The following is a 25,673-nucleotide window of genomic DNA, read 5'->3' as shown; positions in this document are numbered from 1 at the left end:
TCCATGCTGCATGGGGTCGTAATCGGGCATCCATATACTTCTATGGGGCTCTAATATACCTTCATATGGCTCCGATTTAATCCAACAGAAAAAAAGTGGTGGCATGTTCAATAGGATGACACATTAGGGAGGTAATATGGGGCTGCGTGGGGCACCGAGCTATGGCACATAGAGCACCTATGGCTCCATAGTACCAAGCCGCAGGGATTTCATGTGCCTACATACAGTCTGCTGCCAATGGCGTTGGCATGTACATGGGTCCTTAGGGCCATAGATATGCAAAAATCTCACTGACTTCAACTGTAGGTAAGACATCGGCACATGCTTGAACCATATATGTTTCCGTGTTAAAATTGGTGATATATACCACCATCCATCTCCCCACAGTAGAATCTGGATGTCTACCGTCAGCATTAGAAGCAGTATGGATAGACACCATAGTTTGCCCGCTTTGCTTATATTTAAACAGTGCAGGATATAACAAGTTTGGTTACTTTTGTGTAATAATGTAATAATGTAGTTGACCCCCTTATCAAGAATGTGTATTAAGGAAAGCTTTGAGAGGCCTATTATTTCAGTCATATTGAAACTCAAAAAATACAATTATATTTGGTCTCAGCAGCATGACAGCCCGTGATCAGCTTATTCATGAGTATGGAGCAAAAAGGAATTGGAAGGGACTAAAACATAGAAATGCAGAAACCGACCTCTTCAGATAAGGATGGTTGTGAGATAATGAAAAAGTGGCATGAACAGTCACTTGGTAAATATCAAATTAAATTATATGGCACTGTATCGGTCCAAGGTGGACCCTCTTGATAACCCAACACTATGAGTTTGGTTTACATGGTTATATTATTTGTAAGAACAGGCTAACTACTCAACGTCTGAATAAAGGGAACTACCACGTGCAACAGAATGATGTTATATTTTAAGTCCACGTAACACTTTGGAGGCTTCCATTGTTTATAATCAATTGATAATGAATACATTTGTAATACACTATATGGCCAAAAGTATCTGGACACCTGACCATCACACCTATATGAGCTTGATGGACGTCCCATTCCGAAACCTTGGATATTAATATGGAGTTGGGCCCCCTTTTGCGGCTATAAAAGCCTCCACTCTTCTGGGAACACTTTCCACAAGATTTTGGAGTGTGTCTGTGGAAATTTGTGCCCATTCAGGCACTTATGTTGGACGAGAAGGTCTGGCTCACAGTTGGCGTTTCAATACATTCCAAAGTTGTTTGATGGGGTTCAGGTCAGGTTCTATGCAGATCACTTGAATTCCCCTGCAACAAACTCATCAAATCATATCTTTATTGACCTCGCTTTGTGCACTGGGGCACAGTCATACTGGAACAGGAAAGGGCCTTCTCCAAATTGTTGCCACAAAATTGGAAGCATGCAATTGTTCGAAATGTCTTTGTATGCTGTAGCAATGACATTACGCTTCACTGGAAAGAAGGGGCCTAGCCCAAACTGTGGAAAACATCCCTAAACCATTATTTCTTATATACTAAATATTACTGAGGGCGCTACTTCCGGTAGGTAGCGTTCTTCTAGCATCTGTCAAACTTAGATCCATCCATCAGATTGCCAGATAGCAAAATGAGATTCATCACTCCAGAGTACACGTTTCCACTTCTCCAGTGGCAGCGTGCTTTACACCACTCCCTATGACACTTGGCATTGTGCATGGTGACCTTAGGCTTGTGTGCAGCTGCTCAACTAAGGAAACCCATTTCATGAAGCTTCTGACACACAGTTCTTGTGCTGATGTCACTTCCAAATTTTGGTTTGGAACTCTGTAGTGAGTGATGCAACAGAAGATAGGCAATGTTTATTCGTCACACGTTTCAGCACTCGGTGGCCCGCTGTATGAGTTTGCATGGTCTACCGCATCATGGCTCAGCTGTTGTTACTTAAAGATGCTTACACTTTGCAAAAATAGCACTAAAGGGGGTTTTACACTGGGTGATTATCGGGCAGACGAGTGTTCATAGAACGCTAGTTGCTGATAATTGCCCTGTGTAGCAGCGATCAGCAGATGGACGAGCAAACGCTCATTCATCTGCTGATAGTATCTTTTAAAAAAAGTAAAATATTAACGTTGTCGGCAGCACATCTCCCTGTGTAAACAGGGAGACGCGCTGCCAACATGATAATAATGTATGGGGACAAGCGATCAGAGTAACGAGCGCTCGTCCCCATGCATAGCTGCTTGTGACTGGAGCAAACGAGTGCCGATCAACGAGCTGTCTCATTGATTGGCGCTCGCTGCACTGACCAAAATCGGCCAGTGTAATAGGGGCTTTAAAGTTGGCCGTGGCAGATCTAGCAGATCATAAATCTTACAAACTGACTTGTGGCAATGGTGGCATCCAATGACAGTCCCACGTTTAAAGTCACTAAGCTCTTCAGTAAGACCTTTACTACTACCATTGTTTGTCTATGAATATTGCATGGCTGTGTGCTTGACTTTACGTACCTCTTGGCAAAGGTCCACATATTTATGGCTCACATAGCGTATATATGGTTTCCACTGATCTAACAACCTGCCTTTTTTTTTTATCTACAACATGCTCATTGACATTTGGAGATAATGGGATTCATAAAAAACTGCTGTGGTGCTTAGTAAGCTGTCTGACATGCTTAGTATCATAGGTGATGGTCTAGTAATAGCTAGAGCTGTAGGATGACCAATCAAGGGTTAACACTAAATATATACCAATATGTAGAAAAATAGCACGAGTAATGGGATTCTGGCAATACAGAAATGTACTCATCGTTTAATGCAATAACAAAACTGTTCACTGCTGTCCCAATGGCTCAACATTTCTGAATTGCTGTTGAATAGCTGACGTGAACATGCATTGTAATGCTTCTGAGATTCTAAAGGCTGCACAGAAAATGTAAAAATAAAGATTTTATCACTAGTTCGATTTTAGCCTACACAAAAACAATCCATAAAAATATTTCTACTTGGAGACGATAAGCCCGCAGAGCGTCTGCATGATAGGACTGCGCACTTCCTTAGGAATACAAGTCTACATTTGTCTGAATTAGAATGACAGTTATTATTATACCATAAGTCTGTATGCAAACACTGCAGGCAGAATCCTTTTAATGTGTGGGAACTCCGGAGAGTTGGGTTAAGGCTCTGGAGACACAATGTTCCCATATCACAAGGTACAGAGAAGCACAAAGAAATGGATTTATTTTACAATGTAGCCTCCTAATAATCCGAATGTCTATTTTACACCAGGCATATTTGCATATTTCCTTATGTTTTGGCACTGATGTTTCCCTGGAGAATACACTTCTAAGAGCTAGTCCGCTCTGCAGCTTTCTTGACATGGCACTTCTGGGACACTTTTTCCTTCAATAGTGGATGTTCTCACATTTATTACAGTGGATGTTAAACACGCTAAGCACGCATTTAAACATATATTTAAGCAAATACATCTAAATAGGCTGCACGTAGAAATAGGCTGTGACCTATGAAAATGTGTGTTAGACCAATGATGACCTTCTCCGGCTTACTGCTGGAACAAAAGTGCTGGTGGCACTAATGCTACCATAGAAGGTGACCATGCGGATCTGCGCAACGTCGTGTATGGTCACCTTGGCTCGTTGCTATGCAGCTGGCCTAACTCCCTAATAAAGGACCTCTGAATGTATACTTGCTATGGGAAAAGCTAAGTTTCCCCAAAGTTTGAGAAGCCAGTCAAATCTCGGGCAGCATCTTATAAAGTAGGAGTATGTAAGCATGTTGATGCATATTTTTGTCAATTTAAATCTCTACTCATTGTGGGCTTGGGAGTCCAGTAGGCGGTCCTACAGCCTTCCCTGTATGAGTGTAAATACAGAGATAGCTGTCAATCTGTGATTAGGACCGCCCACTGGACTTCTAAGCCCAGAATGCGCAGAGGTTTAAATAAATAAATTACTAAATCTTTTGCTACAAAAATATACATCAATCTGTTCAGCTTCCCCTGCTGTATAACATGCTGCCCACAGATTGGTCTGCATTTTCAACGTGATAGGTTCCCTTTAGGCTGGGTTCACACGACCTATTTTAAGACGTAAAGGAGGCGTTTTACGCCTCGAATTACGTCTGAAAAAACGGCTCCAATACGTCGGCAAACATCTGCCCATTACTTTCATGGGCTTTACGATGTACTGTGCCGACGACCTGTCATTTTACGCGTCGCTGTCAAAAGACGACTCGTAAAATTACAGCCTCGTCAAAAGAAGTGCAGGACACTTCTTGGGATGTTTTTGAAGATGTTTTCTCATAGACTCCAATGAAAACAGCTTCAAAAACGGCTGTAAAAAAAACACCACGAAAACGGCGCGAAAATGCAGCGAAAAATGCGAGTTACTCAAAAAACTTCTGAAAATCAGGGGCTGTTTTCCCTTGAAAACAGCTCCGTATTTTGAGACGTTTTTGACTCTACGTGTGAACATACCCTTAAGGGCAATAAGCAAAAGTAATTTCAATTGCCTCACATCATTAACATTAGATGCTTAAATAGAGATATGCTTTTTTTTTAATGACAAATAAACTAAGGAAAAACAAAGCATTGTCTTATTATGTATTGATACAATGAACACTAAAATAATTGTCATATATAATGGTATATAATAATTATCATATGGTTGTCTTAGACAATAAGCAGAATTGGGTTTGAATGTTGGGCCAGGATTAGGGATAGCTGGGAGAGTCACTTGAGGTATAAGTTGCTGTCCTCCCTATCTGTATGCATGAACTCTAACACAGTACTCTTAACAAGGAGCGGAAGAAAATATGTTTTCACCTACCTTCTCACCAAGACCGCCAGGAGAGCCAATAGATCCAGGTGGACCTTGTGGACCCTGCAGGAAGAATAAAATTCATATAAATAGACACATACTGAAAATGTTCTTCTTAGGTACATGCAATTCCAAATACTTACATCTGCACCATTAGGACCTTGAGGACCTCTAGGACCAGGGGGACCAGGTGGACCCTATTCAAAAGAAGCAAAGCGTTACTTCCATTCATGAAAAAATGCCCATCTTTATAGGCCTAAAAAAAGAGCTAATTGCTCACAAACAAAAGGCAAATGTGACATATCATAGATATCTACATTATATTATGTTGCACTTACCATTGGACCAACATCACCATTTTCTCCCTTTTCACCTGGAGGTCCAGGAAGACCCTGAAATAAATAGATTAAGATTGTTACTTAGCCGAAATTAACCTCCTTAAGGTAATACAGCAATTATATTGCAGATTATTGAAGGGTTTCAGTAAAAATATGAAGATTTTTTAGCTTGGTACTCGTTTAGTGTGATCCTTATGTATGAAGGTTGTTGATTTTTGAGGAAAAATAAAACATGGAAAGAAACATTGAGGTAGTAGTAGTAGTAGTAGTAGTAGTAGCGGTAGTAGCAGTAGAGGTAGTAGTAGTAGTAGTAGTAGTAGTAGTAGTAGTAGTAGTAGCAGTAGTAGTAGTAGTGGTAGTAGCAGTAGTGGTAGTAGCAGTAGTAGTAGTGGTAGTAGCAGTAGTGGTAGTAGTAGTAGTGGTAGTAGTAGTAGTAGTAGTAGTAGTAGTAGTAGTAGTAGTAGTAGCAGTAGTGGTAGTAGCAGTAGTGGTAGTAGTAGTAGTAGTGGTAGTAGCAGTAGTGGTAGTAGCAGTAGTAGTAGTAGTAGTAGTAGTAGTAGTAGCAGTAGTAGTAGTAGCAGTAGTAGTAGTAGTAGTAGTAGTAGTAGTAATAGTAGTAGTAGTAGCAGTAGTAGTAGTAGTAGTAGTGGTAGTAGTAGTAGTGGTAGTAGCAGTAGTGGTAGTAGTAGTAGTGGTAGTAGTAGTAGTAGTAGTAGTAGTAGTGGTAGTAGCAGTAGTGGTAGTAGTAGTAGTGGTAGTAGTAGTAGTAGTAGTAGTAGTGGTAGTAGCAGTAGTGGTAGTAGCAGTAGTAGTAGTAGTAGTAGTAGTAGTAGTGGTAGTAGCAGTAGTGGTAGTAGCAGTAGTAGTGGTAGTAGCAGTAGTAGTAGTAGTAGTAGCAGTAGTAGTAGTAGTAGTAGTAGTAGTAATAGTAGTAGTAGTAGCAGTAGTAGTAGTAGTAGTAGTAGTAGTAGTAGCAGTAGTAGTAGTAGTAGTAGTAGTAATAGTAGTAGTAGTAGCAGTAGTAGTAGTAGTAGTAGTAGTAGTAGTAGTGCTAGTTAAGGAATAACCTATGCATAGAAACTAAGAGTAAAACATGACATAAATATATAGGAAGTCATATATAGGACCCTAAAATAATGAAATGATAAAGAGATTAAATAATTAGAGAGTTGTATAAAAAAAACCTACATATTCACAGCTCAATATTATAAATTTAAATGTGAGAAAATAATTTTATTTAAAGGTCTTGAACATTTTTTAAATGACACTGTGTATATCTATATATCCCAAAGAAGTAAGGCAAAACGAGTGCATTATAAAAAGAGATTAACATAGGCCTTCTGTATTAAGTGGCAAGCTTCATGCAGCGCACTACTACAACATTTCGCTATCAATCCTTCAGCTATAGTTCCACTAAGGGATACAAATGCCATGTTGGCCGCAGGATGTTGGCGGCTGTAAATGGATGATGAAAACTATACACAGCAGTTGTAGTGCGAGCGTGGTTAATAATTTATGTCTTGCTGGGCCAGACTGATGATATGTGACGCTGCTACTGGCAATACAGAAAGGCACATCATTCATTTTATCTCTGCAGCTACCGGCAAAGATATTAGATTTAGAAATGTAAATCCGCATTGTGCACAGAGTAGAGTTTATCTTCATCATAGAGTCAAATTTACATATGTAATATGTGCTTAAGAATCAGACACTATATGGATAAAAAAAAAAAACTATCATTGCCTAATAGGTCAGAATTATTTGCTTCAATTTCAGCGCACTATCTAAAACAGGATGAGATATTTCCTACGTTTGGCAGATAGGAAAACAGTTAGTCGATAAAAATATAGGAAACAAAATCAAGAACTGCAACAGGAATTTCGTTTATCACATTAAAAAAAAAAAAAAGACATACAATAAATGCCTGTGGCCAGACCTTTGACTGATTATTATGAATTCCAATTTCCAAATGTTAATTCTAAGGCGGTAGGGGCAGATGAGTAGCTGCCAGATGATTTTGCTGCTGCTTTTTTCAGGTAAAATATAAAATCGTTCAGGAAAAAAATCTGATTCATTTTTAACCAGATATCAGGTGGAGGGTCAAGGGATTAACCGTACCCATAGACAAAGCTGAATTATAGAGGGGGCAAAAGGGACAATTACCCAGGTATCTGAAGAAGAGAAAGACAGAGGAAATGGATGGTGGGAGACCAGAGCGGTCTTTGATAGGTAAGCTTATTGGAAAGTTTTTTTACTTTAATATTTACTATTTAATATTTTGTAAGGGAAACCCCACAAAAGTTTTTGCCAAAGTATCTTCACCAATTTGGCTCAAGCCCTGCCAATAGACAAAAGACTGTTGGCATATCCTGTAAAAAAGAGGGGGATCTGCAGATAAAAATCTAATATTAATGGCCAGCTGAACACAGTGGGCAGATTTATTAATAATGGCTTGAAGATAGATAGCCTAAAGCCAAAGGTGCTAGAATAAAGAGGCGTCAATTTTTTCAATGACGTGAAATCTGTTTGAAATAAGTTGCCGCATCTTGACGCATGTTAGTAGACTCTGTTCCCTTCTTTAAACCACCTACTGGGTGATAAACTTTTGACCAGTATTTCGCGCCACAAAACTGGCGCACGTCAGTAGTAAATCTGGCGCATTTCACAACTCGACAAATCCATGCCATATTCTAAGTATGCGACCCAATGTGGCGAGCATGTTTTAAATCCAGTTTTTTTTTCTGGCACAAAGCTAAATTTGGCCAATAATACACGCGCCAAGAAAATAGGAGCACCAAACGCCAAAACTGAGGCGGAAAGACAATAATAAATCTGTGAACAAGGAAAGTATCAACTCACCACATACTACAGTAGCATATAACCTGTATAACTACTTCATAATACATGCCCCACGGGGTAATCTCTAAATGTCCTGCAAATGCTTTTTTATTTTATTTTAATAGTAAGCACGCAGGTCTACGGGGCAACTAATTACAAAAAGATATAATTAGTGCTCACAAAGAAGTGTGTATCTTAATACCCTGGCCAAGGCAGAATGCCATGGCATTTCCCCTGGCACCCAGAGCTACATTACTCCCTGAGCAGCAAGCAGCATGTAAAACAGTATATATGGAAAGACATATTTATATTTACTATTCACAGAGCATTGCGGAAATGTATTCTGATTTTCATGCTGATCATCGTAGAGAGTACATCCCTGCGCAGAATACCTGTCTTATAAATGAGCCACTGATAGGCGAGGTATCTTCTGCACGTTCCTTCTCCCGGATTTGTAACATCAGTAACTCTCTGCTTGGAGCACAGTGGCACATGAATAATCTCTGCCAGCTGGCATAGTACTGATTACTGAGCTGATGGCCCATTCATATGGGCTGTGCCATCTTCTCCTGCACACATTTCATCTGCTAAGGGCATGGGGCACCTCCTGTGTCCCTGTAATATCTTCATCAGTTGCCAGAAATGCCAGTACACATTCACTGCTAATGAATATATACATCAACACACCCACTGATCTCTCTGTTTACTGAGAAGATTATCTGGATACTAGGAGAGGCATACCACTTATTTCAATAGAAAGGACATCCTCTGTATACTCTGCCATGCTGCACTACAAGCATTACCCCCATCTGCCTTCCCTATATTGTCCCGATATAAATGTTTATCGTGATTCATCTCCAGGTTTTTTTTTTTTTCTTCCCTAAACTCTGCCATGCTGCATTCGATAAGACCAAATCTGATAGAGGCACATTTATAAAACTGAGATTCTGCAGACAGATGTGTATCCACAATATAATCCATGTTTCCAAATTAGATATACTGTATACAAGCATTACCCAGATTCAGGCCCCAGGCATACGACTGTAGATTTCGTCCGTAATTGCGGACCGTAATTACGGTCCACAATTACAGAGCCATTCATTTCTATTGACAGCGGACACCTTCGCGTATATTTGCGGGAAGGTGTCCGGGCCATAGAAAGCCTCCGCAAAAGATAGGACATGTCCTATTTTTTGCTTTTTACGGGCCATGCTTCCATACCTTATATGGGAGCACAGGCCGAAAATGCGAGTGGCTGTCCGCGGCCGCTAGCGGCCAGCCGTGCCCGTAATTGCGGACTGTGATTACGGGCACGGCCGTGTGAATGAGGCCTCAATCATTTGGTTGCATTGTACAATCCCCATCTTCCTTCCCTATATTGTCCCGATATAAATGTTTATCATGATTCGTCTTGATTTATCTCCAGGTTTTTTATGTTTCTTGCCTAAATTGTTCCGAAGAGTAGTTATATGTACCTTTTAAGCATTGAATATCATTGCTTTAGGACTTATGGTTGTTATTATTATTATTATTATTATTATTATTATAGGACTGGGAGTAATAAAAAAAGATATATTAGTGCAGGACACAGGGAAAAGGTTTCATGGGGTTTGCATTACAATATATGAAAAAAAAATTAGTAAAAAATTGGTGTTGTGTTTAAAAGATGCAATGGAACCATCCTACTTACTTGAAGACCAATTGGACCAGGGGGGCCTGGGAATCCACGAGCACCTTCATCACCCTTTTGCCCAAACATTCCCTGTTGACCTCTTGGGCCTGGTTCTCCATCAGATCCCTGAGGAAAGCGGCAATGTAAAGGTATTACCAAAAACACCAAAGAGCCAACCAAGAAATGAGCTGTGCTATATGCTATATTGAAAACTACTAGGGTACATTATTCCTAGATTGATCGTCGGGCCACTAATGCACTTGGTTTCTGGCATTATCACTCCAGAATACACATGTGTATTCGTAGTTAACCAGAACTAAAATCTCATGCTTGTCATTACTATTAGTTGGTTCACCCTGAATTTACGATTAATATCCTAAAATAGAAGCATTTCTCTCAATAAATACGCCAGTGAGCAATTTCATCCAGAATATAAGTTATTCTCCATAATATAAAGAACAGAATCGTATACAGTGAAACCTCTTTGAGACATCCACCCAAAATTACATTGAAAGGTTGTCTTTTAGTAGGGTGGTCTTCTTAAAGAAAATGGCCACTAAGCATAATATATGGTAGAACTCAAAATCTGTCACAAGCAATCTGGTCTGGATAATGGGTTGGTCTTCTTAAAGAGGTGGTCTATTGGAGAGGTTTCCTTGTATAATGGAAGCTTTGAAGAATGTAGACATCAATGACTTAAGATTAGTTATTTCATTCTGTATAGACTAATATGGCTGCACTCTCCAGCTATGGTCAGTGTTTCCAACCTCTGATATTATGATCTGAGTACAGAGATATGTCTGTCCATGAATAAGACTATAACTATGACAAGGGGCATATGTCTAGAGGGAAAAGAATGTGTACATCATCATGAAAGGGTTATTTACAGTAAAAGCAGTGAGACTAAGAGCAGAGGATGTTACGATGAATACATTTTGATGACTGCCTTGTTACAAGTTAAGGGCACTGGATAATTGAAGATACCGACTTCTTTTATTTTGATTCTGACATATTTGGAAACATTATTCCAAACTGTCTCATGGGGGCTGTTTTGTCTTGCTCCTTATCAGCATTGCAGTATGAGATGGACACTTTTTTTCAACCTTACTATTACGAAAAAAAAATTCACATCTCAGTCTTACAAGGGAACGTTTAGATCAATGTACACTGCACTAGCATTTCAATTCAGCAGCCTTCATAGTAGAATATTTTGTCAATGTTGACTTCCAATGTTCTATTGTACTATACTCAATCACCCATTTTCATCCTTCCACTGATTAATAGCATTGACATCTTATGTGCATGTCTTAATATTTTTGTCCTGGAATACAATAAGTAACATACCAGGGGAAACTGACTGGTAATATGCTATATTCCATAAATCCTCATTTCCGTCTAATAGTAATTTTTTGGCTCACTGAAATGTCATTATTAAAATACTTACAGCTGGACCGGGAGCTCCAACTGGGCCTTGCAAACCGGCTGGTCCAGGAGGACCCTAGAAACGGGGGGAAAAAAAAGAAATAATTTAATTTACACCTTTAAGTGGTCAGTAAATCAAGATATTATCCAGAGGACCCTAAATATGTTCTTCATCTGCTGCACAGAATAACAATTCACTGCGATCACACCAAAGTATAGGTTTTACAAGCGGTGTAGCCTTTAGCTGTAGCTAAAGAAAAATTTTAAGTGGCTCGAATTTGTATTTTGGTATGATCAAGAATACCATTTTTTTTTAAATATTGTAGCAATGAAGATCAGAGACTATACAAGGCATAATGAAGCTTTAGAGCTGGAAATGTCATTGAAAATCTTTATATATCAATTATCAGGTTTGATTGAAATTGAGCATTAACCATTTAGACACTCACCTGCTCGCCTTTATCTCCCTTGCCTCCCTTTTGACCAGGTTCTCCTATTTCACCCTAAAATAAAAAAAAGAAAGAAAAGTAAATTATACAAGGGATTCCCAGCAGCTTGTGTGAATGGCACATTACTGGGACGGAGCTGGCATTGTGTGTATTGATTACGCTTTATATTCTGACAGCTTAATCCTAGCATTGATTAGCATGGTACACGCTGGGATTTGCAGCAAACTCTCCCAGAGGTTTAAATAGATGATCACTGAGTGGAAGAAGATGGGAGACAGTAAAAAGGGCAGGGGGTGACTACTAATAAGATCACGGGAGCTGACATTAGTGGCTTACAAGATGACGGAAAGTGCAGAAGAAAATAGCACTCCTAGTACATAAAAGCAGGTAAGTTCTTTGAGCCATGATCGAATGTATTATATGGATAACAATCTTCAACTATGAGCATAACCTTTTGTTTTAGAAGCTAATAGTAAAAAATACAGAAAAAATACAGAAAATCAAAAAATGTGCCACTTGTTTTGAGCACTAAGCTGAAGTAACCCCTTGGGAAATACCCCTTTAACAAAACAAAAAGCATTAAACAGCATATTTTGTGCAAGCATTTGAATTTGGGCTTCCTGAAGATTGTTTACCCTTACAAATCAATCTTATATACTTTTTTAGGACCAATTTATAATCCAGAATATTTGATCATCTGGTAGGTACCATTCATGACAGATTAAAATAATTTTACTCTATAGAATTTTAAGTGGAATCAGTACTTTACAGATGCAAAGTATATGACTTAGCCAGTACATTAAGGATATCATCTAGCTGTTTGCTTACTGGACCATCTGTATGTGACATTTCCACAACGTGTTTCATTTACAAATATTTATTTAATGTATTCATATCTCTGTTTGGAAACAGATCTTAGGCCCTGTTCACATCTGCGTTGGAGGCTCTGTTAGGGGCCTCCGTCACAGATCCGGCAGAGATTACCAGAAACAATACTGTGCTATTATTCCCGGTAAAACCACGGACACCCCGACAGGAAGCTGACGGAACCTATTAATGTCAAGGTGTTCCTTCGGCTGCCGGTGGTGTCCATAGTGCAACTGAACCGTTTCTTCCGGTATTCCCTTCTTCTGCTCCTCTGACGGAGCAGAACAACAGAATGACCCAGTGCAGATGTGAACTGAGCCTTACTTGTCATTGTGTGTGCTTAATACATGGGTATTCAAGTTTTTATAACTAGTCCCTAACCTGCTGTACTCTTTCTAACCTCAGGTGTGCCAACGCTACATGACAACTAACATAGAGTTACTTTATGGAGATCCAAACACAAATAACAGCCACTCAAATCTGACTGGATATGAAGCTATTCTTAAAGCCTTGGACTGCAGCTCAGTCCCATTTACTTGAAAGAGACTGAGATGCAGTAAGCTGCAGTACAAGGCACAGCCACAATCATATGTATGGCGCTGTACCTGGAAATACATTGAAGGGACCCCAGTGCTTGCTAGAGTGCCTCGTCCCCTAAACTAAGCTGATAGGAGGTTTGGTGTCTGTATTCGTTTAAAGGGTCTGTATTTAGGGGGTCTGGTCTGGGGTCTGTATCAGTTTAAGGGGTTTAGGGCCTGTATATTTAGAGGTCTGTGTTAGTTTAAGGGGTCTGGGGTCAGTATTTAGGGGTTCTGTATTAGTTTTAGTTCTGCGGTCTGTATTTAGGGGGTCTGGTCTGGGGTCTGAATTAGTTTATAGGGTCTATTTAGGGGGCCTGTTCTAGGGTCGTTATTAGTTTAGGGGTCTGTATTTAGGGGTCTGGTCTGGGGTCTGTATTACTTGAGGGAGTCAGGTCTGGGGTTATTATTAGTGTAGGGGTCAGGTCTGGGGTCTGTATTAGTTTGAGGTCTTGTGTCTGTATTTAGGGGTCTGGTGTGAGGTCTGTATTTAGGGGGTCTGGTCTGGGGTCTGTAGTTTGGGGTCTGATCTGGGGTCTGTATTAGTTTATGGGGTCTGTATTTAGGGGTCTGTATTAGTTTAGGGTGTCTTTATTTAGGGGTCTGTATTAGTTTAGGGGGTCTGGTCTGGGGTCTGTATTAAGGGAGTCAGGTCTGGGGTCATTATTAGTTTAGGGGGTCAGGTCTGGGGTCTGTATTTAGGGGTCTGGTCTGAGGTCTGTATTTATTTAGGGTGCTTGTTCTGGTGTCTGTATTTGTTTAGGGGGGTCTGGTCTGGGGACTGCAATAGTTTAGAAAGTCTGGGTCTGTATGTATTCTATGATCTAGTCTTGGGTCCAAATTTATTAGTCTGAGTAAAAGGGGTTGTCCGGGCACATCGATAGGTCATCAGTATAGAAAACGGTCCGTGCCCGGACAACTCCTTTAATGTATGGGCCTGGGCCTTGGTGTCTAAACTTGTGTGTTTGCATAGAGGCTGAAAAAGGGTGCAGAAGTGATGGGCAAAGATGTCTCATCAGGAGAAGTCGCCATAACGGTCTGCGTCAGATAGAGAAGAAAAGAACACGGCTCCCATCAGAGAAGACGTCACTTGTGAGTCACTGGCTCTATAGGGGATCTGTCACCTCTCCTGACATATCTGTTGCAGGTAATCCTTGTATTCTACATATCTCTGTGTACCCAGGACTATTCCCATTGTCAAGAGGAAGTGTCCCTGAACAGTGTGATAGAGTCAGCGATGGATGGAGACTGTCAGTATGTAGGGACACAGCCCTTTGACAAGGGGAATCGTAACAACCATTTGTCAATGCCCACACAGAAAGGTTGTGTTCACTATAGACGCGGCAGAGCAGCAGTGGGGAAAGGGGGCCCAAGTTTGTGGAACAGCCCAGGGCCTATGGTCTACTTAATCCGCCACTGGTAATACAATTCATTATTGTTAGATATATTGCTATAATTTTACAACTATTCATAATTACATTTAATAAAGCTTTATATTCTCTAAATGATGAGGCTGTATTTAATATATAATTGCAATAGTGTGATATTATCACACATTTTATCTTACATGAATTCTGCAATTTCACAACTATTGTCTTTATTTTAAATGAATAATGCGGAGATAACATATAGTAATGCCCCTATGATGATGCTCCTCAGTGTTTGCCCACTTCACCTATATTGTCTTTGTATACATAGTGGGTATCTCTAGCTACAACATTAGTGAGAGAGGGGACAAGATAAAGTGAAATATACATGGCCAAGTTCGGAATCACATCAATAAATGAAAATATCAGATCCAGTATTTTACGCCGATTGTTGTCCAGCTGCTTGGATCCATTGCAACAAATACTGCATTAAAGCTAATGGCTTCCAATCACTAAAAATAATCGTTATGTCTCCCACATACAATACCATAAATACAATATAGGTTTTATGGTTAGCAGACTAATCTTAAATTATCTCTTAGCTTACAGTCTAAGCTTAATACCTTATCACCATCTTCACCAGGTGGTCCTTGAGGTCCAGCAGGTCCCGGAAGTCCTACAGGTCCTTGTACTCCATCTCGGCCAGCAGGTCCTTGGGGTCCTTTCTCTCCCTATCATAGGATAACATTGAAAAACATAAGTTTTTGATAAATTGACTATATACCGGAAAGCTCCACAGAAAGCGTTTAAGCTGTATTGTAGTTTGTGTATAAATATTCACACTGGCCAACTTTAGATCATAGTAACATTGTCAATCGGAAGCATACAAGCCCGAAAATATAACCTAATGGGAGACTGTCAAACTGATCCTATTTTCTGATTTGAGCCTGAATTGTATTGAGCTAATGCACCCACATATTGTTTATATCATACTTCAGTAAATATGGAAGATACACTCAAGAACAGAAAGCTTTTCCAAAACTTTTATCGTAACCATTCTAAAAAGAATTGACTTGCACTTGGGTTTGGCAGTGAGCACCGGTTTCATATAGGGGAACAAGAGCCTCATAAACTAGAGAACACATTAAATGCCATTTTGTTTATTTAGTTCCGTACGACTGGTAAATGTTAATATTCTCTATGTATAGAGCTATTTAAACAGTGCTCATCTCATTGTAATACATTAGTGGCTGAAAGGATGTTTCATTGTCTTGTCAACAGGAAACATCCATCATTATGATAAATAAAAATAATAATCCTAATAATCTGTGTATCATCAATTTTCATAAAATATTATCCGTATATGTCATATAATGCATACTAAAGTGAAGAACCGGTGAAGATTGAATGTATGTGTCATCATAGCACTGTATACAATGAATAAAACCAGACAGATGGAGCAGAGGTCAGTGTTTAGCTGAGGCAGAGTATGGCAGTTCTGGGCATCACAGTATATTTTGTAGCAATGATAAAGAGCAGAAGAATTGTATCTAGGATCACACTATGGATAATAATATTTAGTTATCAAACTATTCCAAATATGTTTTCTTGTTGTTTTCTTCTTATTGTGTATGTGTAGATTTATCATTTTGTCTACCGTTGTCTCCCGCTTAGGTCTCTTCCGTCAGAGGAAGAGATGACCGAAAATCCAAATGGAAAGCATCGCTTCCGTTTGAATTATCATTGATTTAATTGATTTTTGTTTAAGTTGGATACCGTTTGCCTCCATTCCACTAGGTTTCCGTTTTTGTCACGAAAGCAAAAGTGCTGCAGACTGCGTTTTTGCTTACGTGAAAAAAAATGGAAACCTAGCAGAACGGAGGCAAACAGAATCCAACTGAAACAAAAGAATTACCATTTGGATTTTCGGTCATCTCTTCCTTTCACGGAAGAGACCTAAACGGGAGACAACGGTAGTGTGACCTTAGCTTTAACTACAAGCTGCTTTTATCTCACCTACTGTTTGTACACAATAAATACATGGCCATATTATGGATCTGTATTCTATGGACTACTATGGGCCCATACTGTACTCCCATGTGCCTCCGATTTTTTTCTGAGGCCCACAGAGTTTTTTTTTATCTATGACAAAAAAGAATTGTGGCATGGTCCAATGCATGCCATATTGCTGAGGTATTCTCCCCTAGAGGTATTGCTTATATGGAAGACTATAGTGCCTTACGGAGGTACAATATTTTAGAATATGGAGAGCTTACAGATTCATATGAATGTGTAAGAAAAAAAAATGATGCCATGTTTCAAACCATGTCGTTTTACAGAAGCATCCCCTCCTAGAAGGACTGCTTCAAAGGGAGAATGTGATGCCTATGAGTCCATAATACGGAACCATAGGTTCTCCGTGGGACTCTGTACAGAAGACTGCACATAGCTTTGTCGTGTGCATGGGCTCTACTTCCTCTTATCTCAAATTTTGCAGACATTTAAACCCACAACCTTTTTCTAAGGCCCCATGCACACGAACGTATTTTTGCGGCCGCAATTTACCCGCAAATCTGTGGGTGAATTGCGGCCCCATATATTTCAATGGGCCCGTGCACACGACCATGTTTTCCACGGTCCGTGCATTGCCCAGGAGCCTGGACCGCAAAAAGATAGGACATGTCTTATTACGGCCGTATTTTGTGGTCCAGGCTCATAGAAATTAATACACGCGGCCGTGCACACCACTACGGTCGTGTGCATGAGGCCTTAGTTAGCGGGTGTAACAACATTATTCTTAGACATTCAGGAAGGATATTGACTAATAAATTATGTGTCACTTTCCGCTACCCTTTGGAATAATAATAAAGCTGATGTTTCCGCCTAGAGGCATCTTAAACTCTTTCCAGAATTGTTTGGATTATAGAACCTACTAACTGCAAGACTCCAGAAGCTAAAACGCAAAAAAAAAAGTCGCCTAGAGATAGGACTGAAACAACATCAATATGAAGGACATATCTGTGCTAAATAAATTGGCTTCTGAGTTTTCAGATATATCTTAAAAGTCTTAATCATGTGGGAGAATTAATTGAACTTTTATCTAGACTAAGCATAAACATTGCCTTGGAATAAATAGCTGCCTTGTTAACTCTTTCTTTATTCTGCTTTTAGAAATACCTTCAGTATGCTTTTGCCTGTGTAGATGGTTACTTGAGGATCTAAACCGGTCAGACATAACCTTTAAACCATCTGCCTAATATTGTGTGGGTTCCCCTCATGCCACCAAAACAGCTCTTAACCCACGAAGGCATAAAAGACTTCTGAAGTTGTCCTGTGCTATCTGGCACCAAGATGTTAGCAGCAGATACATTAAAGGAACAATCCTGTTGTTGTATAGTTGAGTATATTAAGTGTGTGACTCCTTCCATTTTTTATGCTTTTATTATGCACGTAGCAGAAACTGAAAACTGCTAAAGGCAAACAAAAAGATAAGCTATAGCTCAATGTTTTCAGCAATGAGTTTTACTTTGAAGAGATATTATTTTGCTGCTTCCCCCTTAATTAGTTTAAGACAGAATACAGGATGTGGGTTTTACAAAGATGCCTTTTCAATAAGAAGTAACATATAGATGCTAGACATTTAATATTATTGTTTGCTTTTAAGTAAAAATTAGCCATGAATGCCTATCTAGGGGTATGAATACCGCACCCATACTATAGTCTGGTGGAATCCTGCCATCGTGTTGCTTGCAGCAGTTGATGACTTGTTTCCCTATTCTGACCCAATGGCTTCCTGGGATATAAGTTAAAAGGGTTGTCCCAAGATTAAATAGATTAAATGTTACCCCCTAATCACAGGATTGGTGATAATATGCTGATTGGTGGGGGTCTGACCACTGGGACCCCCACCAATCACAAGAACGGGAGTCCCATTCCTCCGAATTAATGGAGCACCAGGTCACGCATACTTCATTCATTCTCTATGCCACTGCCAGAGATATGGGGAAAAGATACAGGAAAAAGAGAGACACAGGGCGCTCGTCTAAGGTGATAACATAGGTTCAAAGACAAATGGCACAAATAAAGTGAAAGTGGGGGGTGTGTAGAAGCTACGCGTTTCGACCTAGTACTTAGGTCTTTATCGGCTATCTAACTATAAAGATATATGCTGCTTTCAAGTACACATGTCTTTTTTAAGCAATAAAGCCGTTTAATACTTTATTAATCGAGAGGGAACATAGCTGACTATCCACGCCTGTGCAGGAGCGCCTTCAGTAAGGAGTGAATTCTTTTTTAGAGTATCTTTGGACTGCCAGAGATAGCCAAGCGCTGTACTCGGCTATCTCTGGCAGTCCCATAGACAGTGAATGGAGCGGCAGTGCTCATGCGCGACCTGCCGCACCATTCATTCGGATAAATGAGACATCTGGTGGGGGTCCTAGCGGTCGGACCACACCACTCAGCATGTTATTACCTATCCTGTGGTTGGGTGATTACATTTAGTCTTGGGGCAACACTTTTAAGTATTTTTGGTCCATAATATACAAAATGAGTGCTTCTTTACTTCACTGTTGGGTAATAAAAACAGTGCTTATTTAACATTAACTTTACTTCGAAGGCATTTAACTTGTTCAATATGGATCACTAGTAGCCCATTACGCTACAACCACCAAACATAAAATAAATCAGCTAGCACATGGTATTACCTAGTTTTACATTGTAGAGACTTTGTGCTTCCTATTATTTCCTGTTACTACATATTTTCTACATTGCAGCATAAGGCCTCATTTACACGAGCGTGTGCGTTTTGCGCGCGCAAAAAACGCTGCGTTTTGCGCGCGCAAAAGGCACTTGGCAGCTCCGTGTGTCATCCGTGTATGATGCGCGGCTGCGTGATTTTCGCGCAGCCGCCATCATAGAGATGAGGCTAGTCGACGCCCGTCACTGTCCAAGGTGCTGAAAGAGCTAACTGATCGGCAGTAACTCTTTCAGCACCCTCGACAGTGAATGCCGAACACAATATACACCAACCTGTGAATAAAAAAAGACTTTCATACTTACCAAGAACTTCCTGCTTCCCCCAGTCCGGGCTCCCGGCCGTTGCCTTGGTGACGCGTCCCACTCTTGTCATCCGGCCCCACCTCCCAGGATGACGCCGCAGTCCATGAGACCGCTGCAGCCTGTGATTGGCTGCAGCCTGTGCTTGGCCTGTGATTGGCTGCAGCTGTCACTTGGACTTAACTGTCATCCCGGGAGGTCGGACCGGAGTTATCGGTAAGTCAGAACTTTTTTTTTTTTTTACAGGTTCATGGATTTTCGGAGCGGAAGTCACTGTCCAGGGTGCTGAACCAGTTTAACGCTTTCAGCACCGTGGACAGTGACTGTCTCCTGACGTCGCGTACCCGAACATTTTTTACCGGTTTCGGTCAAAACGAGTTTGGCCGAACCCGGTGAAGTTCGGTGCGCTCATCTCGAATTTGACACTCCGTTTGGATGTTTGTAACCAGAAAAGCACGTGGTGCTTTTCTGTTTACATTCAGGAGTTTGACAGCTCTTGCGTGATTTTCGCGCATGCAACGCAGGACCGTCAGTGTGGCATGCGTTGTTTTCACGCACCCATTGAAGTCAATGGGTGCGTGTTGCGTGAAAAACGCAAGAATATAGAACATGTCGTGAGTTTTACGCAACGCACTCACGCAGCGCAAAATTCACGCATCGTCTAAACAGCCCCATAGACTATTATAGGTGCGTACGACACGCGTGAAAAGCACGCGCGTCGCACGCGCGTATAATACGCTCGTGTAAATGAGGCCTAAAGTTGCTGATATCTTCATGACTCCATAATAAATGAGTCAGCTTCATGGTAATTTCCTCACCCTCATAGATATCAGTGGGCGGTGCACATAACTAAGCCCCTCCCAGACTGGCAAAATTTAAAACTGACAGAAACGATGCATCATGGAGCCTAAATGACAGAAATATTAGGATTTATACATATTCTTAGCATTATCCGAGCCCCATCATCACTGGGTATTAGTATCCTGCAGAGGGTAGTCATCATTGTAAAATTATGTGATTCTGTTTGGGTATATTATTTACTATACTGAGGACTACTTGGTCTGCAACAATGTTAAGGTAGGTGGTATGTGTAAAAATAACATCCACATGAATGCCAGGACCCAAGGATTCACAGCAGAACATTGCCCAGAGAATCACAGTGCCTCCTCCGAGATGCCTCCTTCTCAAAGTGCATCCTGGTGCCATCTCTTCTGCAAGAAAGTGACGCACATGCACACAGTAGTCCACATGATGTAAAAGATAATGAGATTCATCAGACCAGGCCTTCTTCTGTCATTGCTCTACGGTCCAGTTCTGACGTGCTCACGTGCCCATTCTAGGTGCTTTCAACTGTGGACAGAGGTCAGCGTGGTAACTGTGACCGGTCCATGTAGCCCCAACATAGCAAAGCCTCAATGCACTGTGTGTTCTGACACCTTTTATCATAGCGAGCAATACTTTTTTCAGCAATTTTCGCTACATCAGCTTTTCTGAGGGATCGGACCAGACGGGCTAGCCTTTGCTCCCCATGCGCATTAATTAGGTTTAGATGCCCATGACCCTGTCACTGGTTCAACGATTGTCCTTCCTTGGTTATTGTTGCTAAATGGTGTATGTCTTCCTCACTTTTCTATACACTAATAAGACATCATTCTGTATATGATGTTATATACTATTTGAACTTAGTGTCTCAAGTAAAATTCACATTCAGTGTAGTACTTACAGGAGCTCCCTTTTCTCCTGCTGGTCCTGGTGGGCCCTGAGGACCAGGTCTTCCTGGAAGACCAATAGGTCCAGCAGTACCAGCTGCGCCTCTTTCTCCAGCTGAACCCTAAAAAAATATAAAAAAGAACAAAATATATAAATTAGCAGTTATAAAATAAATATATATATATATATATATATATATATATATATATATATATATATATATATATATATATATAAAGTGTAAAAGCTAAAAAAGAAAAAAGCGAAGAAGAGACAAAATGCTCAATGTTTCCAGTCCAGAACAAATCAATAATAGCTTAAGTTTTACATTGCGTAAAAAATATTATTTTCACAAAAAATTCTCTTGAGACAAACTGAAATTACATAATTGGTTCTCCAGTGGTATTTTAATTTCTTTTTTACGCAAATCTAACAATCATTAGATTTATGAACATGTAAACCCAAGAGATAGCGATAAACTAATCTTTATGAATTGTTTCTCCTTTGATTCTCCACTTGCTCTAATACCCTGTGATCCTATTACCTGGAAAATAGATTTTACGATCTCTACATGTATTGTAAGTACAAACTTCTTTTTTTTTTGTAGGATCCGGACAAGAAGAACATCATGTAAAGTTTCTAGTGTGTTCATTTGAGACATGGAAGAAACCATAAAGAATATTACTACTTACAACTGGACCTGCTGGGCCCTGTGGTCCTTCTCCACCTTTAAGGCCGGCTGAACCCTAAAACAAAAAATAAAGAAAAACCAATAAACCATAATGGAACTACCAACACTTGTATAACTTCACATCAAGTTTAATAGCTGCTCCTATCCACTGAGGGGGTTCAAATGTGTGCTCATAGAGGTGACGGTAAATTCACACAACCAGACAATAGTTAGATTTCAGTTACCTCAAAGAAAATGAAAAACTAAATTTACTTTTATGCTGTACCTTTTAGGACAACAATGGTTTTAATACGTTTAAAATTTTCCTTATATTGTCATTATGATAAACAGAAAGAGTGTTCTTTACTAAAAGGCCATTTATGTCATATAATAATTTACTTTAACAGCTATTTCACTGTATACAATCATCTTTAATATATTTATTAGATCATTTTATATGATTGTATTTGATTTTTAATTTCTTGCCTATTTGGTAAAGTTGGGCTAGTCTACTTGAAGACTATGAATGGAATACTGGCTGACAGATTTTGAACGGTTTGTTACATTTATGAACATATATACGGTTTAGATCATTATTGTGGATTGAAGTGTTACCGAAGCTCCAGGAAGTCCTCTCTCTCCAGGAAATCCACGTAATCCTGGAGGACCATCTTTACCAGAAACTCCTGAAGGACCTGGGTCTCCCTGTTTAAAAGGAAATAGAACAAGATTTGATCAACTGGTATTAGTTGTATGCATTACAGTCATACAAAGTAAAATTGGAAAATTTTTATATAAAGCTGTGATATATTCCTTAATGTGATTGACAAGATGGTACTGGGTGGAATCATTGAGTCAAAATGAAAGATGAATTGAGATGCATTTTTATTTTTGTCATGGACTCCAACGACTGGTGAGGCCCAGACATAACAATGTTCTGGCTGGTGATGGCGAAACAAAAAAAAAAAAAAAACGCAGCAAAAATATTGAGTTTTTGAAACGGAAAAATTTCACCTCACGACAGACAATCCCTCTGTCATCCATTATGGCCTTTTGGGTCTCATCAAGACATTTTAAAATCTTTGATCACTTATATTTACCTCTTCCATATAGTATAAGGGTTACATGTTGATTCCCTTCATCCTTTATCACTATTTCTTAGTGGCAGTCTTACCTTTGCGCCCTCTTTACCAGCTGCTCCTGGTAAGCCTTGTTCTCCTGGTGGACCGGGAGGTCCAGGATGACCTCTCTCACCAATAGGACCAGTTTCTCCAGTTGGACCCTATGTATAATAGATGTATTTATAAAACAAGAATAATTATCAGTGTGGGACAGATAGGAGCCGAGCTAAGGTTTCTAATCTTCTCAATCCACTTACTGTAGCCCACAGCAAAAATATACTATTTCTACAATATAGTTCTACTTATTTATGGTGATTACAAAGAAATTGGAGAACTATAAGGTTGGGGAGTGTGAAATAGATGGTGGAGTGATTGTTTTGTATTGATTCTAAGTTTAAACAGAATTACAGTGTTGGCGTACAGAGCATTCTATGTTTTTACAAAATAGGAATGTATTTTCTATGGCTGATTTGTATTTTCTTTTATGTTTTGTTATCTCATGCCCAAAACCTGCAATAAAATTGACCTAAACCCAATGATAAATATGTATAGCACATAGGTATATTGAGCAGAGAGTTAGATAGAAGGGGGGAATGAGATGATGAGATAAAGAGATAAAGACACAAGTGCGCAAAATACAGATTTGGTGCAGCTGTTTTTTACTGACCTGTGGACCTACGACACCTCCAGGACCTGGGGGACCAGTTTTGCCTTGGAAACCCTACAAAATGAATATTGCAGTTCATAACCATTTGTGAACATAATTTGTCTCTATAGCTGTGACATTATAGAAGAAAACTCTAAGTAACACCACAAAACGGTAAACAACAACTATCACAAAATAGCCCATTTCCTAGGACATGTCCATAGGCAATAGTGACTGAAATGGACACAGAGTGCCAATTGTACACTAGATCTTATCAACGGAATTGACATATGTTTATTGTTTAGGCCACTTTGTGAAGCGGATATATCTATTGTACATTGTAACACATGGCAGATCTTTATATGTATCAAAGCATAAGTGACAGCACTTTACATGTCTACTTACCAAGACTCCAACACAGTTAGAACACGTAATAGCAAGCTGAAGCATCTAGCTCTTTCAGCATGGTACATAATGCAGCCTGATGTATGATGTGGTTAAAAAAATAAAAAGCATTTAATCCGCCTAGAAATAAGAGGTTATTATGGCATGAGGGAAAACGCTATGAAATGCGTATGAAGATAATCTGTGTGTGAGGAGGGCACAGCTACTTGTTAGGAAGCAATCAAATCCAGTATGTTAATAGAGGGCAGCAAAATAAGAAACACATTGCAGAATCATTTATTTACTGGCAATTGTAATACATGCAATATATTCAGCTAGGTAATGAAAAAGCAAAAGGAAGCAAATAATAAATATCAGTGGCTACTATGTTAGATTTTCCAGATCACACTTTAAATGGTCTCATCTTATCATTACTTTCTAGATTACAACCTTTTTGTTTGACTTGAACTAGTATCTCGCAAATATTATTCAAGGAAAAAATTTGTGATGTAAAAGCTCAAAATATATTGTGTTATTATCCTATATTATGGCTGCATCCATTTAGGCCTTATGCACACAACCATAGTTTTGAGGCCGCATACTATCCGCAATTGTGGATAGTATAGGGCAAATTCTATCCTATGGGCCAATACGCACGACCGTGGTTTTCACAGTCCATGCATTGTCTGGGAGCTCAGATAGCAAAAAAATAGGACAAGTCAATGCACATCTTGTGTGTACACGGTCAGTGATTGCGGACGGCCCGTGGATGACACTCCTCGGGCCGTCCGTGCTGTAACTACGGACCGTGCCGGAGTGCATGAGGACTGTGAACACCTAGTTAAAGGCAAATATTTACTTCCATGTAAATCTATAGCAAGCACTGAGATTTAGAGATATCTCCTATAATAGCCTAATCATCAAATGGGTTGAAAAAAAAAAAACTAAATGTTTTTATTTTTACTTATAGTGTTGCCTATGATTAAAAAGTGTCTGCTTATTTTCACAAAATAGTTCCACTCTTGTCCGTGTCTGGTATTGTAGCTCTGTTCCGTTCACCTGAATTGGGATAAGCTGCAATACACAGCAATACACAGTCCACGGTCAAAGACTGGTGCTGTTTATGAAAAAAATACATAACCATTTTTTCTAACTCCAGACAACCCCATGAATGCAGATTGAATAGTAAAGCCTTCTATACAGCTGAGATAGCTGTTGGTTGAATGCTGTTTAGCCAATAGTTATTTCTCACAACTGCACCATAAATAAGGACACTTGGCTCAGCTGAACAAGCATGTTGATTTCAATGGGGATAGGGAGAAAAGCCACTTCCTGACACCTGTGGCAGAAGTTTAGATCCCATGGGAACAAAGAACCAAGCATGTTGAAATCCAACATCTCAAATCCATCTTTTTGCAAAATCTATAATCACGGGATAGTTTAAAGTCCCCATACACATGAGATTGCTGGTCGATCCTGCCAATATCGGCAGTTTAAGACGGCTTTTCTCTTATGAGTATAAACAGCTTTAGGCTAGATCAATCTGTATAGAAGTTCAGATAGCACCAGATATGGAGGTGATAGGGTTTTGCACGGATAGGGGCCCAACCCGACGATGAGTAAAATAAAGAGTATCCGGCACACCGGTGTGCCGGATACTCTTTATTTTAGCTTTAAGCTAGAGCCAGATGGCAACTTGCGCCCATAGAAGATGTTATTTAAACTTGTGT

The 25,673-nt window shown here is 39.8% G+C and overlaps 1 protein-coding gene across 2 annotated transcripts in view; it reads right to left on the bottom strand.

Moving 5' to 3' along the window:
- The window catches only part of COL11A1 (collagen type XI alpha 1 chain), a 162,838-nt gene that overhangs the window by 18,818 nt on the left and 118,347 nt on the right, over positions 1-25,673 (bottom strand). For both annotated transcript variants that reach the window (XM_075833368.1, XM_075833369.1), the window contains 12 exons: positions 23,581-23,634; positions 22,967-23,074; positions 22,408-22,497; positions 21,815-21,868; positions 21,136-21,243; positions 14,978-15,085; positions 11,543-11,596; positions 11,116-11,169; positions 9,690-9,797; positions 5,162-5,215; positions 4,967-5,020; positions 4,833-4,886 (listed from right to left, as the gene is read on the bottom strand). In XM_075833368.1, the coding sequence (XP_075689483.1) occupies positions 4,833-4,886; positions 4,967-5,020; positions 5,162-5,215; positions 9,690-9,797; positions 11,116-11,169; positions 11,543-11,596; positions 14,978-15,085; positions 21,136-21,243; positions 21,815-21,868; positions 22,408-22,497; positions 22,967-23,074; positions 23,581-23,634 (900 nt within the window). The remainder of the gene's footprint in view (positions 1-4,832; positions 4,887-4,966; positions 5,021-5,161; positions 5,216-9,689; positions 9,798-11,115; positions 11,170-11,542; positions 11,597-14,977; positions 15,086-21,135; positions 21,244-21,814; positions 21,869-22,407; positions 22,498-22,966; positions 23,075-23,580; positions 23,635-25,673) is intronic.

Source organism: Rhinoderma darwinii, chromosome 7, assembly GCF_050947455.1.
Source record: "Rhinoderma darwinii isolate aRhiDar2 chromosome 7, aRhiDar2.hap1, whole genome shotgun sequence".
Classification (NCBI taxonomy): domain Eukaryota; kingdom Metazoa; phylum Chordata; class Amphibia; order Anura; family Rhinodermatidae; genus Rhinoderma; species Rhinoderma darwinii.
This window is presented reverse-complemented; position numbering and strand designations above follow the sequence as displayed.